A 19,439-nucleotide genomic window follows, 5' to 3' on the forward strand; every position below is an offset into this window, starting at 1 on the left:
TTAACCTTTCTTTCTTTCTGGTTTTTCAGGGGAAGATATTTATTTTCTTAAATATGTAATCACCTTTTAGGAAAAATACATATTCTGTCTTGCATTCAGAAGCACATCTTGTGATTATGGTTTTAGGTATCATATACATTTAATCACAGAATGGAAGCTTTATCTCTGAATGCTCCTTCATGTAGAAGGGTGTAATTGAATCCTTCAGTGGTGGTATGGCATTAGATGTTTAGTGTTCATTCTTTGTGTGAATTTGTGCACAGTGAGCATGTTCCTGAGTCATTAACACTTCACTGTCCAAACCATTTTGCATTTTTTTCTGGCAGAAATGTTGTAATCGATGAAAATCCCATTTGCCAACAAGGCAGGGAACCCTTTTGCTTCCCTGCTACCTCCTAGATTTGCTGTCAGTGTGAGTGAGGAAAGGGGAGATAAGTGGCCAGGGCTGTAGAGTGGATTCTAGTCACTGGCCACTGAAACACCCATGCTGGTGGTAATTAGCTGCAAATGCAGACTAGAGCAGCCTTTTGGACTTGCTGGTTTTTGTTTGAATCAAAAGTCTTACTGAATTCCTGGACTGATGGAAAAAAAAAAGCCAAACCAGCCCACCAAGCTCTTTAGGGTTTATCTGAGTGAGTTTTAATTTTACATTAGTAACCTGCAGTACTTTTAACCTCTTGAAACTTTATAGTTGCTTTGGTCATCCACCTGCAGTTCCTAGTGTACTCCATACTTAGGACACAGAGGATTCTATTCACTAGCTTTAGCTCAGCAGGGAAAGAACAAAATCTTAGGAGCTGTACTTTGTATGTACTACTCAAAAGCCTAAGTGACACACTCATAACTGGTGGCTTCTGTCAGCACTTTACAGAATCAGTTCTTTTGAGTAGTCTGAACAGAAGCTGTCATAGTGGTCTTTTTGAGAGTGTAGCTTCTAAAGCCCAAGAGTAGAATCCAGAATAATTTAAATACTAGGACAAATAGCCTGTTCCCATGAATTAGACAGCCAGGTTGGGGAGTAAAGGGTCCCCAAACCCCTAAATTGTGAGAATTAGTAGTAGTAATTTTTTACTCCTAAAGTGCTGATGATGGGTTAAAATGTTCTGAATTTTTTTTTTAAACATCATGTTCTATGACTTAGAAATCTGTCAAAGGAGCATTCAGACTTAGATAGATTCTATTTTCTATTCATTATTCACAATAAATCTACTTGTCTAAGTAAAAGTACTGGAAAATGATGTTTACGTTCCGGATGGTGAGAGAAACCAAGCCTATTTGTACTGCAGAGGATTTATTTTGAGCAAATTATGTAAATACTTGATGAAAGTCAAGGAAACTTTTTGAGCTTCAGGCCAAATGCCAATTAAATGTCAAAACCCATCTGCATTTATTATAGTTTAATAATATTTTTTTGTTTCTGAATGTGCACACCTTGACATGGCTAGCTCTTTTTTTTTTTTTTTTTGGTCTGCTTCCTCTCAACAGTAGGAAGAGTTTTGACAAGTTGTTTTCCAAATCTTAGAGAGAGCAGATAGTCTTGACTTTTTAAAATATGCTATAGCTTCATTAGCTATCATGAAGCATGGATATTGTCAGTTAAATGATCAATAATACACTGTGGAAATTGAAAACTGATGGCAGTGGTGTGTTACCAGAGCCTCCATAGTGGAAACCATTGTCTTTAGTTTATGGGTCGTTCAACTTAAGGTTGAACAAAGCAGCTTTTTCCCCTAAATGTTCATATACATTAAAATAATTAACTTTATTTTTATATAGAAAATCGTGTCAGTAAATGCAGCAATTTCAGGCACATTTCATTTGGAACGCTAGGAAAACAAAATTATTTTGTATTTCTAACTTCAGTGTTTCTTTATCCATACTATATATTACACAGTATCAAAACTGGGCTTAAGTGAATCAGGTACTCAGTTTAGCAACTGGTCCAACTCTGGACCAGAATTGAATCACAAATTTCCAAGTCAGCACTGTCTGGAAGTTCTGTGTCTGTAGTGCTTCTAAATCAAAGAAAAAGATTTCAATAATTTTTCTCTAGTAATACCTTTAGGCTTCAGAAGGAGCAGTCCCAAAAACAAATTGGTGGCTTAGTCACAGGTTTTTTTCACTACAGTGTTTGAAAAGTAAAAAAAAAAAGGGAATTTCAGGCTATTAACATTTGAATTTGCAACAAAACTTGTCATTGGGCTGTAAAACTGTTGCAACCTGTATGGTGAAGTAAAGACTGAAATCATCTCAGAATTAGAGCTTGTGCTTTTTATTGGTTTTTTACTTTTTCATAGCTGGAAGGGCACAATGTCTTCTCCAATCTGAGCTCCAGTGAATATGAGCAAGTACTTGAGATCATCCGGAAAGCCATCATCGCCACAGACCTTGCCCTGTATTTTGGAAACAGAAAACAGCTTGAGGAGCTGCATCAGACGGGAGCATTAAACCTTAAGAACCAAACACACAGGTAAAGCAGCAAACCAGAAGTATATCCCAATGGCATTAGTCTAGAAAGAGAAACCCTTTTGTTTTTTTTAAAAGGATTATCTCTGAATGGTAATTTTCTTACATATGTGATCTCTAAGACCAGCAGTGTGTAAAATTTCACATATGTAACAGTAATTTCCATTGCTTTATATTTGCATTGACCCTTATATGGCTGATGACTCCTCTATCTTAACGTAGGGGAAGTGCACTTTGCCATTTATTGATTGATTATACTGTGTATTTGTGTATTTCCTCTGGTATATTTGTCTGTTGGTACATGTTTAATGATTGCTATCACACTGGCAGGCAAGTTAGCAAGCTCTGTGCTTTTTCACATGGAATAGGCATTATTAACAAAGATGCAGGTGTCCTTAAGGGCCATCTTAATTTCTCCATTGGGTCAAAACACGTGAATTTAAATTAAATTGCCAGTTTTCTTGATAAAACTTAGATTCACAAACCATAGATTTGTGCTATAAAATTGATTAAATAGGATTTTTGTGTGTGTGTGTGCCTTATTCTAATAATGATTTTAATACCAGTGATGATGTTCAGTTACTCTGTGAACAGGTTTGTCAGCGTTTGACAGAGTCACGCCTTGGATTCTTCTGTCAGGGTTTGAATTCATTCCAACAAAGCAATGACAGTATCTGAGACAGACTCAGAAGTAGTCTTTCCTCTCTTTTGGAGCATATTTCCTCTCTCTTTAAAGAACAGAAATAAATGCAACAATAAGATATGCCATCTTTCTTTTTGTAGACTTGTACTGTATTTTCAGAAAATTATGGAGGGGCATGTGAGTGTTTTAACAGGCAGGCACTCTGTGTCCTTGTCAATGTATGTGATTGTGTAGAGGATGGCCAATGAACTCTGCAGACAATGAAGGGAATACAACAAGGAATACAGTATAGAGTCTGTGCCATGCCTTACCAATGAATCATAAATGAGGAAGAAACAAGCTAGGTGGGAGAAAATTTATAGTGTATATACATTGCTGCTGATTAAACTGGGCAAGGGCAAATGAAAACTTAGCAGAGTGATCATTAATTCTTTTCCAAACTTACAATTTAATGTTATTTTATTTTAGAGATAGAGTGATTGGACTGATGATGACAGCTTGTGATCTGTGTTCTGTAACAAAATTGTGGCCAGTTACCAGACTGACAGCCAACGATATATATGCAGAGTTCTGGGCTGAGGTATGTGTGATTCTTTTGCTTACTCTCCCTATAAATGGAAGCATTCAGGAAGAAAAAACCCAACTATGAGTATTTTTCAATCAATATCTTGGTGTACTTGTTTTAAAGAGAGTTCAGTGGTGCATGCATGTGTTTGTTGCTTACTCGGAAGCTATTTAAAGAGCTGAGTTAGCTATCTAATTTTCAGGCAATGTTTTTTCTCTCTGTTCAAGATAATGTAGAAAGTATGTCCTAACAGAAAGTGACCAAGCAACAGAACATAGAAGAAATCACTAACTGTAGTCACTAACTTTAGTTACTTGTAGAAATGCAAAATATGAAACCAGTTTCCAGGTCAGCTGCCTTGAAACATAAAGCTATAGTTTTATGTTTCAAGTGATTACAGAAAATGCTAAAGCAAATATGACAAACATTAAAGCTTTTCTGAGGCTTCTCTGTGAGCCAGATCAACAACAGTGTCTCAGAGAGAGCTGGATCTTCAATATATGGAAAGCTACTTGACCGTTAAGGTGTACTGAGAATTGAAACAAGGCACTGAACTGTAGTAATGTAACCATGTTCATAAATAAATATGCAGTCTCCCACATGTCTTATGCTGAGGAGTAAATATCCTAATTGTTTAATTTTTAAAGTGGAAGTGACCGCTCTGGGGATAAGAAATTCTGAGGTTGTTCCGTAGAGTGGAGTTATGCAACTTTAGGAGATACATTGTATTTTCAGAACTATTATTGAATGTGTGTATGATTAAGTGTTTTTCTTTTCTCTTATGTGCCCTGTGGAATCTTGCAGTATTCAGTGGGCTTATTTCTGTTTTACTCAGGCATAAAATAGAAATCAGGCCCACGGAGTTGATGTAGCATGCAAATAGTGTGGAGATTGTTATCCTGCCTGTTGCATGTTCATGATGAAATTCCAGATGTGCGCTTCTTGTGGGTGTATTGCGTATTCACATGTTCTTGTTCTGTTAATTATAAACAGTCCAGACTACAACAATATTTGAAAAATGCTGACTGTATAAACTCAAAGATCTAGTTCAGTACTCGCTTTCTGAAATGCCTGTACTGGAAAGTGAGTGTTCTTATGAGTGATGTAATCGAGGTATAATATTGACATGCCTCAATGATTACATACTCAACTTTTTTGCTAATAAGTAAACAGACTTTTCAATGCAAATCTTGTGAACTCAGTGGAGAAGGAAGGATCAAACTGATTTTCCATACTCAAAAATAGTAAAGATGGAATTATGGACATAATTGCACCTGTCCAGATGTTAATTTTTTGTAATCCAAAGATGAGTTAATAAAGGTAGATGTTGATATATTGCTATTTCAGGGAGCAAATGTAAAGTAGAATTTATTGACAGTAACTGAATTCTGTAATAGGTGTTGTATTGAATCCTCTTTTAAGAGGAGGTTGATTGAGGTACAGGAGAAGTTGAATATATTGTGATCCAGTCAGGATGGCTGAGAGATCCAGCCACAGGTATAGAAAGATTAGATTGTGTTTCACTGCAGAAATTGTTACCTAATTGGGAAAAAGGTTACCTCTAGAAAAGTATATTTGACTAGATTGAATGGTTATGTTGCATGAGTGTTGTGGTTTAACCCCAGCTAGCTGCCAGGCCCCATACAGCCACTTGCTCCCCCCCCCACCAGCAGGACTGGGGAGAGAATCTGAAGGTTAAAAGCTGGAAAACTCATGGGTTGAAATAAAGACAGTTTAAAGGGAAAGCAAAAGCTGCACACACAAGCAAAGCAAAACAAGGAATTAATACAGTGCTTCCCATGGACATGGTTCAGCCAACTTCAGGAGAGCAGGGCCCCATCACATGTACTGGTTACTTGGGAAGATGAACACCATCACTGCAAATGTCTCTGCTATGTTCTTCTTCCTTTCACTTTATATGCTGAGCATGATGCCATATGGCCTGAAATGTCCCTTTGGTCAGTTTGGGTTACCTGTCCTGGCTCTGTCTCCTCCCAGTCTCCCATGAACCCCCAGCTCCCTCACCAGCATGGCAGTACGAAAAACAGGAAAGGCCTTGGCTCTGTGCAAGCCCTGCTCAGCAATAACAAAAACACCCCGATATTATCAACCCTGTGCTCAGCATGAATCCAAAACACAGCCCCATGCCAGCCACTGTGAAGAAAGTTAACTCTACCCCAGACAAAACCAGCATGATAAGCTACAAGTAGGATAGAATATTACAGTTGTAAAAGTAGGATAGACTACTGCTTCTAATAACTACTTGAATTCATCATCTTAATATGTTGAGTAGTGTAATCAGAGTGTTTTATAATATTTCTTCTTCATGAAATCATTAACTAAGACAATAGCTCTAGAAGAGGTTGCAGCAATTTTGTGGTATGTCACAGTGATCTTTTTTTTTCCAAAGCCCAGTATAGCTAGTGTCTTCAACTAAGTTTTGCCTTTGTATCACTCTGCATGAAGCTTTCCCAGACTGCTACAATTCAAGCAAAATAATATGTTGGTCATCAATTATACAGAATTACAAGCTTGTATAAATATGTCTGTTGTGATTTTTTTTTTGTGAGATATGAGGCAATTGTTAAACCCTTTCTATAGTATTTTTAAGAGACTTACAAACCAATTATATCTGTACTGCAAGGATGATACAAACTTCTGGGGTTAAAAAATGGGGGAAGCTTCTGGCATCTTCTCACAGAAGCTTCTGGCATCTTCTCACACCCCACTACCAAAGCCTTGCCATGCAAACCCAATGCATAAAGTTAGTCAATTGAAGATCACTTTGGAATCTCAGACATGGGCAATAGCCAAAAGCAGTCATTACTGTAGTCACTGTAGTTGCCTGTGGTTTGACAATGCAGTTGAGGCATAAGACTTGGAAAACTTCAATTTGTTTCAGAAAGTAGCAAGCTACTTACATATTTTTAAGAAGTAATCTTTTCAAGGTCGAATGCAGTGCTCAGAAATGTGTTTTAGCTGCTCTGCTGGTAATGGGAATGTAAGGAGAGAGTTTTCTCTTGTACCTTACATATATCCGGTCTTTGGATACACTTTGTTTTTCCCAGTATTCCTCTCATGAATCTAGAGGGACAACATACTGAAAGCAAAGAAGGCTGTTTTACAGGCAGCTTCTTCAAAGCAGCATGGTGAAAACCACAAAATTTTTGGCAAAGAGGGCACACTGTAAATTCATCTGGCTTACTCAGCTTTTCTTTTGATGAGTGAGTTGTGTTTTACTGGTCATTGTATTATGGTGCTTTAAACAGATATTTTGAAAGATGAGACTAGAATAGAACAGAATAGAATGATTTCTTTGGGTTTCAAAGCTGCTTTTTATTATGGAGACACACACACTTGGAAACAAGGAAAATATGTGTGCATTGACAGAATTTGCTATTTAAATTATCGCTTAGGTGAATGTACAAAATGAGCCTCTCCTTAGGCATTTTTCTGAGACTGCCTCAGAGTGATACCACAGGTTATTTTAAATTCTGGATTTTTAGACAGACATAGATTAGAAGATGGAAATTAATTCAGGTGTCAATAGTCTTGTTTTTGTTTTCTTAATCTCTCTCTCTACTTATCTCCAGGGTGATGAAATGAAGAAAACAGGTATTCAACCTATTCCTATGATGGACAGAGATAAGAAAGATGAAGTCCCTCAGGGTCAGGTATGAACTCTCTCAGTAAAATAGTACATGTTTATACATAAAACATGTATGGAAAAACCATTTCATATGTTAATGAATATTGCATTTGAAATTGGGTTATTCAGACTGCTGAATTCTATGTTCTGCATGCAACTATATTATTTTTTAAAGTAGCAGTGGAAAACTTGTTTTCAAATTTTTTCAAAAATGGCAATATGCTCTTTGCTGTTATTACTTGCTCCCTTTTTTGTACTTGTAGCTCTAGCTAAGACCACAATCACCTTAAATTTTTACAAGAGTCAATAATGCTTTTTATCTTAGTAAGTGGTTGTTTCAGCCCTTAGCTAAAAGTTTTTTCTGTTTTATGCGTGAACAGATGGCTCATGGGTTGGGCACAAAGGGTTACAGCGAATGGGGTGACATCAGACTGGGGACCTGTCACTACGGGGGTTCCACAGGGCTCCACCCTCAGCCCTGTGCTCTTCAACATCTTCATAAATGACTTGGACACAGGACTGGAAGAGATACAGAGCAAGATCACAGAGGAAAGTTCCAAAAATTGGAGGAGCTGTTGAGTTCCTTGAGGGCAGAGAGAACCTGCAGAGAGACCTCAACAAATCAGAGGGCTGGGCAATCACCAACCATATGAAGTTCACCAAGGGAAAGTGCTGGATTCTGTACCTGGGATGGGACAACCCTGGATGTATGGACAGGCTGGGGAATGGGATGCTGGAAGGCAGTGTGGAGGAAAGGGACTTGGGGGTCCTGGTCGATGGCAAGTTGAACCTGAGTCAGCAGGGCCCTGGCAGCCAGGAGGGCCAACCCTGTCCTGGGGTGCCTCAGGCACAGCATTGCCAGCCAGGGAAGGGAGGGGATTGTCCTGCTCTGCTCTGCACTGGGGCAGCCTCACCTTGAGTGTTTGGGGAAATTTTTGGGTGCCAAAATATAAGAATGATATTAAATTATTAGAGAGTGTCCAAAGGAAGGCCACACAGATGGTGAAGGGCCTTGAGGGGAAGTCGTATGATGAAAAGCTGAGGTAAATTGGTCTGTTCAGCCTGGAGAAGAGGAGATTGAGGGGAGATCTCATTGCAGTTACAACTTCCTTGTGAGGGGAAGGGGAAGAGGAGGGGCAGGCACGGAACTCTTCTCTGTGGTGACCAGTGACAGGACCTGAGGGAGTGTCAAAGTAGGTTTAGGTTGGATACTAGGAGAAGGTTCTTCACCCAGAGGGTGGTTGGGCACTGGAACAGGCTCCCCAGGGAAGTGGTCGCAGCACCAGCGTGACAGAGTTCAAGAAGTGTTTGGACAATGCTGTTGGTCAAATGGTGTGACTCTTGGGGATGGGCCTATGCAGGGCCAGGAATTGGACTCAATAGTCCTTGAGGGTCCCTTCCAACTCATCTTATTCTTTGAGTCTGTTATTTTCATTGAGCCAGAAGGTCTACATGTATCATCTCTAATATCCCATTTTAGTTTTTGATAATTATGGAGTAATCTCCTTTTCCCGCTGAAATAAAAGAGATCCTCTTAAAAACAAGCAAACAAGAAGAAAAGAAAAAAACCCAAAACAAATAGGAAGAAAACGATGCAGTATGTGAAATAGTGTGGATGAGCAGATATCCCATATATATGTAGCCTTGCCTCCTCACCAGCTGCAGTTTCTTTCCGTTGGTTGCACTGTAAGTACTTCATCTCAGAGTGTAGGGTTCACAGCTCAGAAAATGTATCTTATTTTTATTTAAAGTATACAGAGGACTTGGTTACATAGCAGTATGGGAGGAATCTTTGTATTGATGAAGACAAGAGTTGCTCTTCAGTTTCTGAATAAGGATCAAAGTTTGGACTATAAAAAAAAGAGATATTACCTAATGCTTTGGTCATGGTACAACACATAGTATTTCACTAAAAGGGATTAAAAATTCTGCCCTAAGGAAGGGATCACAGTGCACTATTTTAACTGTCATAAGAGTCTGGGATAAGTGAGTGATGCTATAATGAATCTGAATGCAACCTGTCAACCTTGATAATATATAAGTAGCATTTTCTAAAAATTTCTTTATGTCATGACAATTCAGCTGTGACATCGAAGCTGTCATAGCCCCTAAGCCGGAATGAGTCAGATATCATTAAAAATGTGCTCATTTGGTGTTCTCTAAATATGATAATGGTAAAAATATATTATTGAACTGCATACCTGAGAAACAACTGCAAACCAGTTATTGAACACAGTGCACACCATTCACAAATGTCAAAAGCTCCCAGCATTTTAAGTACTTTGAGCTGTGCAATGCATACCCTGGAGGACATCAGAACAATCCAGAATCTGACCATATTTTGTGAATGCTGCACAAATTTCCTTTTTTAAAAAATAAAATCATCACATGAATAATGTTTGCAGAAATGTCTCTAGCATCTCCACCTACTTCCTTCCACTACTGACACCAAACAGGTAGACACACCCTGAACAAATAAAATGAATCAATTGAAAAATAAAAGGTTCTGTAGAAAACTCTACCTAAAGCAGCCATATCAGTCATAAAAGAAAGGCGTGTAAGCAGCTTGTAATTACCAAAGATTTCACTGTTGCTGCTTATTTTAAAGTATTTGGATATTAAAAGGAGATGCAGAAATGTGAATAACTAATATAAGTAGTAATTAAGTAAAGAGTTTTGAGCTAGCTGGCTGTTAGATTCCAGTGTTGCAGTTTGGCAACATCTATTCTTTTTAATTCTTGTTTTTCATAGATTGGGTTCTACAATGCTGTAGCCATCCCATGTTACACCACCCTTGCACAGATCTTTCCTCCAACTGGGCCACTACTCCGAGCGTGCAGGTGAGTAAGCATGCATAGCTTGTAGCTTGGTCAAAGAAAAAGCAAGAGTGCTTGCAAGTTTGTCTGGAAATATAGACTTTTAGTTTTAGAATTTGCATGAACATTAACAAGGATACACATCCCACACTAATCTATGCAGAAACCCAGAGTTGATAACTACTGTCTGGGACTATCTACTGTAGATCTACAGACACAGCTGATTAAAATGTGTTGGATGCCAAAAGCATTTAGAGAGAAACAGTTCAGCATTTATGCATCTCTGTCTGCACTGGTTCAGTGCAATTTCCCTCTGTGTCCTTTTTATGTCAATATGGTTCTCAAAACAAAAATTTGCTAGTATTCTCTTTAATTTAAAAAATGTGGGTTTAGCATGTGGTTTTATTTCATATCAGGTCTTTTTTTATTAGAAACCAGAAAAAGAAATATCCAGAAAATATTCAGTAGTTGGGAGCATGAGAGTGGTAACTTTGGGGTTTGGGAGAGGCAAATGTAACTTTCTCCTATGACACAGTGGGTATGGAGCATGGGTTGTTCTGGAAAAGAAGCAAGAGTCCTTTATCTGTTGGCTGCTTCTACACTTGAATGATGGTGAATTTCTTTGTTGGTAGTTCTGTCCAGTAATTATATCCTGGGCCTTAGCAATCTTTCCTGACAAAAATTCTGTTGAAATTAGTGTATGCTTCATGAAAATGTTCTGGTTTCAGATTAATCAATATTTTCTAGAAAACCCCAGTTTTTTCATAAAATGCCAGCAATTTTTAGTCACATCAAGTTGTTAAAGGTCTGTTTTTCTATGGTCTTACTAGTACTCTCTCATATTTTTTGTTCTGTTGTGGTCCTTACATTCTATCTTACATTGAAATTTTTCTTTGTCCTGTATGGCAGAGCTACCTCCTCTGTCACTTTCCTCATCTTGTGGACTAAATTATTTCTGTTAAGTAAAAGAAAAATGCTTTGAAATTAATGTAGTAGTTAGCAAAACAATTTCATTCGCACACAAACACTCTTTCATATAGCTATGAGAAGAATATGTAGTCTGTGTCAGTGATACAGAGGACTACCTTATGAAAAACAGTGAGTATCTAGGAGGCATCATTAATAGCTGCCTCCAAGGTACCTCTGCTGGACATGGCTGTGCAACCCTTAAATGAATATGCAAGGAATATTCAGGAGGATTAGAGACTATACCTCTGGAGTTATTATATTAATGGGGCTAGAGCTGGAATTTTGTTTAGTGTTGATGCTTCAAGAAGAGTAGATAAAGACATGAGCAAACAAGAGAACATAAAGAAAGAGCTGAAAGAATGTTTTGAGATCTCAGTAGAGAGAGACTAGGTAATGTATTTTATTTATCCAAGAAAATCATAGAATCTCAAAATGGTTTGGTTGGAAGGGACTTAAACATCATCTAGTTCAATCTCCCCTCCGTAGGAATGGACATCTTCCACTAGAACAGGGCCCGGAGCTCCATCCAGACTGGCCTTGAACACTTCCAGGGATGTGGCATCCATAGCTTCTCTGGGCAACTTGTTCCAGTGCCTCACCACCCTCACAGTAAAGACTTGATCAAAATCCAGTTGTTATTCCACTTAATGGAAACTGGAGCTTAGAGAGGCAGGGTTGAGTGCTTAAGACTGCACAGTATCTTTTACAGGAGCAACAATCCGGGAAGACATACATCTTTTGATTTCTGGCCACATGGATGATATCCCAATGAGGCTTATTTGTAAAAGTGGCCTGTTCTAGTCGGCGGTTCATCTTTTGAAACCCAGATGAGGATATTTAAAGTTGAATTGTGGATATCAAACACCCACATAAGTATGTGCTCTAGATAAAGGTTCTCCCTAATTCTGAAGATCAAGCATGAACATCTTTTCAAGAGCTGGTTTCTCTGTAGAAGGTGTGATGTCTGAAGTAAAATCAATCAGACTCCTGGCAGAGAGTATATGAATTTTTTCTATTACAGAAATTATGTTTGTTGTTTGTAATTCAAATTGTCATAATGATACTTCTGAAAGCTACACTGGCACAGTCTCCACACTGGATAAAGCTCTGTCCAGACAGCTCCCTGTCTTGCAGCTGTGTATCCTTTAATTTAGATTGTGCTGATGCAGAACTCGAGCGGAGATGTGTCGATAAAGTCTCTGAAGGACTAAAGAGCTTCTTGAAAATCCAAACCCTGGAAAAAAAAAGTCTTCTGAGGAGCTGTTTGGTAGTTTTATCTTAGCCTTGAATTTACCCTCTGCTTTGTCTTTGAAGAGAATGAAGAGGAAGTTTGAGGGTTAAGACTTGGAGATGGAGAACAGGAAATCAGAATACAGATATAACTTCAGGTGCCCAGTTAGAAAAAAATGATGTTATTGCAGGGTCTAGAATACTCCAGAGTGGCTGATTTTGCAGTACACTTTTGTTTTTCCTTTATTTTTGATGGTTAACTGTTATTTGGTGATGAGAGGCAAACAGCCTCATTCTTGCTTGGTGTTTCCTTAGTTGTTGACTGAACCAATTTTTGATATCACCCCTTCACCAGCAGTGCTCATTCTTGGAACACAGTATTTAAGCTGCTGTGTCCTTGAGTTCTTTGAAACTCAGACACCAGCTGCAAATAATAGCAGCAAAAGCAGCCAAGGCAGCATGTCAGCATCAAGGTTTTTATTTTTAGAGCATCTGGGCATTTATTCCAGACACTAGGAGCCAGGGCTTCATTGGGAGCTCAAAGGCAAATGAATCATATTATCTACACCTTACAAAAAAATAAAATATCTAACACTGATTTCCCTAAAGTAAGATAGCAGCTAATAGTCTAGAAGGTTTTCTCATCTGGTAATTTATTCCACATTTTTAAATGCTTTCTTGTCATTTTGAGTAGATCAAAACTATTAGCCACCTGTGTTACAGTGTTCAGAATAAGTCTTATGTAAGTTTTCTAGCCCATGTACTCAGTAGGCCTACCAAAGCATAAATATATGGCAGTGTATTTATTTAGAGGATGATGTGATTTATTTTTCTCCTTTATTTCAGACCAAATAATTTAAAACTATTTTCCTTATGATTTTGGGTCTCTCAATTCTTGCTAAAATTGATACAACTTAAAAATATTTTGACTGCAGTTCTCATTACTTTCCCAGTTCCAGGAAGGAGACAGAACTAGAGATGCTCCATTTTTTCTGATCCTTAGTGCGTGATTGTATTCTCTGAGGTTCAATGCTGTATTAATGCTGGCTTCATAACTTCCAGCTGGTCTGAAGCACTGGCAGAGCATTTTCCTGCAGAAAATGGTGTAGGTGTTACCCTAGAGGGCACCAGCTTGCTTTGGTAGATTTCATCAGATCCTGTCTTCCACAATCCCCAGAAAATGCAACATTTTCTCTTCTTACCTGTACATTGTGCTTTCAGATCAATATTTGCTGGTTTAGCAAATGTTTTGGCAAGGCTTTGACAAAAAATGCAGAAGAGCTCTGCCACATAAATTACAATGTAATATCATGGTATTACACATATCATGGGAGACATTTTAGCACTGTTGCCATCCTGTTTGTTTACTGAAGGCATATAAGAACTGTTGTTTCAGTAAATAGGGATCTGACAGCATGAAAATAAAACAGTTGGGTTTGCTCTCTTTCTCCCTGTGTTTGAAGACTGAATGCTGAGATTTGGCCATAGGTTGCAATTATGTTTCACTATTGCATATAGACTTCCCAGTCACTAGAGTGGTACTGGTGTACAGTAAGTAAGACTATGGGTTTGTACCCCCTTCAGATCATTAGAACATTGCCAGCTTAATTTCTCCTCATTCTATGGCTTATGAACCAACTTTTGAATTTAAGGGTTGGCCAGGCTGTGAGACACTAAAAGAAATTTATGTCTAAAGGTGTACCCTTTAGATGTAGCAGACTGATAATATGATCACCACAATAGTAATTGAAAATTGATACTATGATATTGGCATCCAACATTTTATATACTGTCAGGCAGCCCATGTGTAGGAGTTTCAGAAAGCTTAATGTGCTCCTGTTGTTTCCAATGAGGGAAGCTTCCTGGCAAAAGTCCTGATTTCTCTGCTGGTTTTGAAAAGGGCTGAAGTAAAATCTGCTGTGGTAAAATCCCTGCAGTCCAAAGTGTGAAAGGTTGCTTGTCTCTGGAGTGCTGTTTCAAAGTCTCTTCAGACATGTCTCTCTTGGGTCACAGCTGGGCTTTCCTGAAGCCCTGAGGGCTATAAATTTGTCATGGAAGCAGGTGGGGAGCCTCTAGCTTCAGGGCTTGCCTTGGGGAAGGAAGGTGTACTGTAGGCTAATTTAGAGTTAACATGGATATGAGTCAGACAGAATTACAAAATGGATAACTGAAGTTGAAGGCTGAAATAATGTATAGATGATAAAAGCTTGATTACATGCAGGTACTAATACAAATATACTTACATAAATATAATTCTCAAAGTATAGTACAGCAGACATTACTGTGAGGAAGAAATAAATCCCAGTAAACTTATGAACAGTGTTTTACCTTTGACTTTTTTGCAACTCCAGGGACAATCTCAACCAATGGGAGAAAGTAACGAGAGGTGAGGAAGCCTCTATATGGATTTCTTCTCAATCCCTTGCTCCTGGGACATCTGATTCTCTTCCTGTGAAGATTGATGACTGAACATCAGCAACAGATTGCTTTAACATGAAAAGCACCCCTTCTTGTTTTGGGGATTGTTTTTTTGTTTTGTTTCATTTTTATTTGGAAAAAAAAAAAAGGAAAAAGGAAAGCTACAAAATGCTAACTAAGAAGTAGACCTGCCTGGGAAGGTAGCACCCACGGAGTTACCTCAGCTAAGTGACTCCGACAGCCAATCTCCTGACCTACACCAGTGACACAATGTAAACAGAGGGAAAATGACAACCCAGATGTTTTGGAGTCAGCTATCAAAAGAGAACTTACAACTTGTGAATATAAAAGACTGGCCTTATCTCATGGGCTACATTGCTGAGGCCTTAATTTAAAACTGATGGGGGTGGGGGGAATCTTATGGGGTACTTCTAAATTGTATCTTTCTAGTAAGGGTTTCAATGGTACTTTTATTATACTGTACTGTGGCTGGCTTTAACACCAGTGTCACTTGGGAGTTCTTGGCTATAAATAGAACAATATACCCATTGCTATTGTGAATGTTTATGTGTGATCTACTTGTAATCAGTTTGAACTCCAGCAGAATCCTTGGAGACTATAATTTATGCTTAGGTTACTCTCTTGCTGGAAACTAAAGGAAAACCAACATTCAGGTTAAAGTTTTAAAGTACTTCATTAAGCATCATGATGCCAATTGTCTGTCACTCACAAGGGAAATGTTGATAGAACTAGTGATGGTGCTTTGTTCTTTAGGATGTTTTTTAAACCTAGAAAACTCCTCCCTTAAAACACTGGAAGTACTGGATAATTATCTCCGATATGAGAGGGAGTTTCAGGTTGGAGTTTTTGTGTCCATAGTGATAGAAATAGCGGACTAAAATTTAAATGTGACAGCAAAGATTTCCTTGCCCAGCTCACAATTAAGTAAAGTCATCATTTTTATTTCTACCTACTGAGCTGTATTTTAAAAGGTATTAGAGACATACCTGAAGTATGCTATCTGCTCGGAACAAAAGCCTTGTCAGAAAATTCAGGTGTGATAAGAGAGATTGTGGTACCATCACAATAAATCAAAAATGTGTTTGTATTGACTAGCTATTGTGTTGCACAGTAACACTGCATGTCTTCTACTGCTTTTTCCCCCCATCCCAAGATGAGTGAAATTAGGAAACTTCTCCATTTGTCTGTTTGTTTTTTCCCCTAGTTAGCAAAATTTCCAGGTTTAGAAATGCCTTTATTAGTGAAAGAATAGCTGACTGAAGAAAAGTACACTAAATGGTGTGTTTACAGTTCTGTGCTGACAGGCCTCAGCCTTAACAAACTTATGCACAGACTTACATGTAATGCCACTCTTTTAAATTTAGTGCAATTGTACAGAGTATGTCTCATGACACTTAATTTGCCTTTGTCTTTCTCTTAAAAATAATGAGAAAAAAAAACTTCATAGTGATCCACACAGTAGGTGAAAACACAGTCTTTGCATACCTTTCACATACAGCATATACTGCATTATGTGCTTTTTCACAGATAATGCGCTCTTGTAGAGGTTCCGTGATAACATGGCCATTGTGTAACTGCGACGAGTAATGGTAGTGACCTAAAGACAGAACACAGGTTCTTTTTTTCCATCTCCTGTCTTTTGGGCTCTATTGCTCTAACAGGCATGCCAGCTTTTGGGTTCCATGTGAACAACTTGGCCTCTTGAGTTTTGCCTTCTGTTATGGTCGAGCACATGCCAGTATCTGTATATGTGTACAGTACGTGATCCGTAGTCGCATAATGTATAAATGCACCTAAGCCTTTGCTGTACATAGAGATCCCACAGGCTGAGAATTCAATATGAAGTTATCTTATTTGTATGATGCATGTTACTTAGCAACAGCCCCATCATTTTTTTCAGTTTCCCTTAGCAATTCTAAGTGCAGAAATTCTTTGGTAATCACAGCAAACTGGTTTGGAATTGAAAAAGAACAAAAACAAAAAAGAAAAACATGGCATGAAACAATTACACCGAAGTAGAATGAATAATATCTCATGCTGTGTCCTCTACTTTCCTCCTTAGGCATTCTGTTTCAGCTAAGTAATGCAGATGCAACCTTTCATCCACTAAGTACTTGAGACAGAATCCACTGTTCGTAATTTACATGGAAATTATCTAAATCTATGGTGACTACAAAAATCCTTTTGAAATTCAGATACCTCAACAACTGGATGGAATGTTTTCCTTTCCTTTGTGGGCTAACTATATTTGCTTAAGCATATTTGCTTTAAATACATTTGCCATAAATATATTTGTCATCATTTTCCCTTTTTTTCCCCCTCTCCATTTAAAAATGCTGATATTAAAAGCATTGCAAAAGTATTCCTTATCACACTATGCCTGCGTGTATGGAAAGCTTTTCATTCATCTTTTACTCACGGACAGTAAAGGTAAATTCACTAGTTCTGCTTCCCACCATTAAAAATACTTGGCAGTATCACACACGACGTTATGTTTTGAAGTTTATAAGTACTGATAGAGAGCATGTTTCCCTGGCAAATTTGTCAAACTGGCAATAAGTTGTTCTATTAATATCTCAAGTGAATCAGCTACTGTTTCTAATATAGAGCTATCCAAACCACTTAAAATATATGTTTGCTATAGTATAATGTCTATTACAATTTTTAAAAATTGGCTCCAGTGGCTGTGATTTGGTTTGATTTCCTGGTGTGTAAAAGGAGAAAGGTCATAACAAAATGTTACTCCTTGTTAGGACCTAGACCAACAAAAATAGTCATGACAAGCTGGGTTTTTTTTAGCAAATATAGTCTGTTTTGGCATTTACAGAGTACAGATTTGTATGTGTAAATATTTTGTAGAAAAAGATTTGTATCTGCACTTCCAAAGTCAAACCCATCAAAAATTAGAACCTTGGAGCTGCATTTGAATTTAATGACTCAAAGATCATTCCTTTCCTAGAAGTGTTAGATTTTATATTCCTAGAACTGCATTTTTCTTGATAATAATTCCAGCTGCTTTTCCCTTCTGTGTCTAGTAAATGTGAAAACACTGTTTGAAGTTCTAACTGAGCATTTATAGTGTATTATGAAATGGTGCCTGAATGGTATGCACTAAGTGAGAAAAATAGTTGACATAGCATGATACTCACTGAGATGTTGCATATTTTATTACAGCACGAAAAATTCCATTTTTACAATTAATCTATGAATTTTGGATGGTTTTGCAGCATTCTACTGTAATGGTTCAACTCATGGCAGTAATTTTTTTTCTATAAATGACCATTAGAGAAATGAAATACGGGTTTTTTAGGGGGAGTATATGATCAAGCATATTAAATTGGAGGGGACATGCAGAATGGAATTCATCTTTTTATGTGGTACAGATTTCTTTCCTGTGTTTAAACTTAAAACAGTGGGATCAGTTTGCTGTGACTGCACTTAGAGCATTTAGTGTTAAAATTGTAGGAGTAGCAAAAAGCACTGTTCATGTTAAAAAATAGAGATTGTTAGATGCTCAAATCAATCATGACCCTCTTGAAATAATGCATTTGCCTCAAACACTGTGATATTGGACCAGTTCTGTGAAGTGGAACAATTAATTTATTCATTCTAAACACAGAAAAGGCTTTCTGCACACTACTACAAAGGAAGTTCATGTTCAAACTTTAGGTTATATATCCCAATCTAGCAAAGGCACATCATAACTTTTGTTTGCTTTCTGACCAAAAACTGTGCTCGATTGTAATACGGGTGTATACTCTGTCAAAAAACCCTAAAATAATGGACTGCTTTCTAGGGTAGATCAAACTGATTTGTAGAGTAGTTTCATAAATATTCCAAATTCAGGTTGGGCTGTTATGTGAAGAAGAAAGAACTTCAAGGTAACAACATTCAACTTTACTACATTTAGTGAGCTGAAAAATTTGTTTTATATATATATATATTTACACACACATATATATATATATGATACATATAAACTATCTTTGTAAAAAAATATGCAAGTGCAATAATTTAAAGAGGTCTTAACTTTGCATTTATAAATTATAAATACTGTACATGGTGTGTAATTTTTTTCATGTATTCATTTGCAGTCTTTGTATTTAAAAAACAAACCTAAACCTTTACTATTACGTTTGTACAATAGAACAGTAAGCATTTATTATGACATAGTTAAGTTGTAAATAAATTCACAAACCAAACAGCCAGTACATATGCATATATGGGTGTCCTATTGTGAAACCTGTTTTTGCTTTTACTGCTGGCTTTAGCACAGCAAGACGACTTCTGTGGATATGTAATTATACATATAAATATATGTATGATACATAAAATATATTTAGAAATGTTCATAATTTTAATGGATATATCTATACATATACTTTGGTGTGAATATTACTGAATACAGAGTTTTTTAATATTATTTTTCATGTTTATTTTTGCTATTATTGGGAGTGCAAGTGAGGGATGGGAATGTGTGTGCATACATGTGTGTTTATACCACAAGTAAACTGCAGCACAAAGTGATTCAAAACACAATGGAGTCTTTTGAATAGGCAGTACTTGTTGTTCCCTGTATTTGCAGTTTACTGCTCATGATATCTTTTCCCAACATAAGATTTTTTTCTGTATAGTTTTATCACCTATTGCAGGTTCACATTG

The 19,439-nt window shown here is 37.4% G+C and overlaps 1 protein-coding gene across 4 annotated transcripts in view; it reads left to right on the forward strand.

Annotated features, from left to right (window-relative positions):
- The window catches only part of PDE10A (phosphodiesterase 10A), a 354,429-nt gene extending 335,229 nt beyond the window's left edge, over positions 1–19,200 (forward strand). For 3 of the 4 annotated variants that reach the window (XM_048296774.1, XM_048296770.1, XM_048296772.1), the window contains 5 exons: positions 2,298–2,470; positions 3,578–3,689; positions 7,268–7,348; positions 10,075–10,163; positions 14,690–19,200. In XM_048296774.1, the coding sequence (XP_048152731.1) occupies positions 2,298–2,470; positions 3,578–3,689; positions 7,268–7,348; positions 10,075–10,163; positions 14,690–14,807 (573 nt within the window). In that variant the 3' untranslated portion in view covers positions 14,808–19,200. The remainder of the gene's footprint in view (positions 1–2,297; positions 2,471–3,577; positions 3,690–7,267; positions 7,349–10,074; positions 10,164–14,689) is intronic. The other variant, XM_048296771.1, reaches the window with a different exon arrangement.
- The last annotated feature ends 239 nt before the right edge of the window (positions 19,201–19,439 follow it).

The sequence above is a fragment of the Corvus hawaiiensis genome, chromosome 3 (genome assembly GCF_020740725.1).
Source record: "Corvus hawaiiensis isolate bCorHaw1 chromosome 3, bCorHaw1.pri.cur, whole genome shotgun sequence".
NCBI classification, from domain to species: Eukaryota; Metazoa; Chordata; class Aves; order Passeriformes; family Corvidae; genus Corvus; species Corvus hawaiiensis.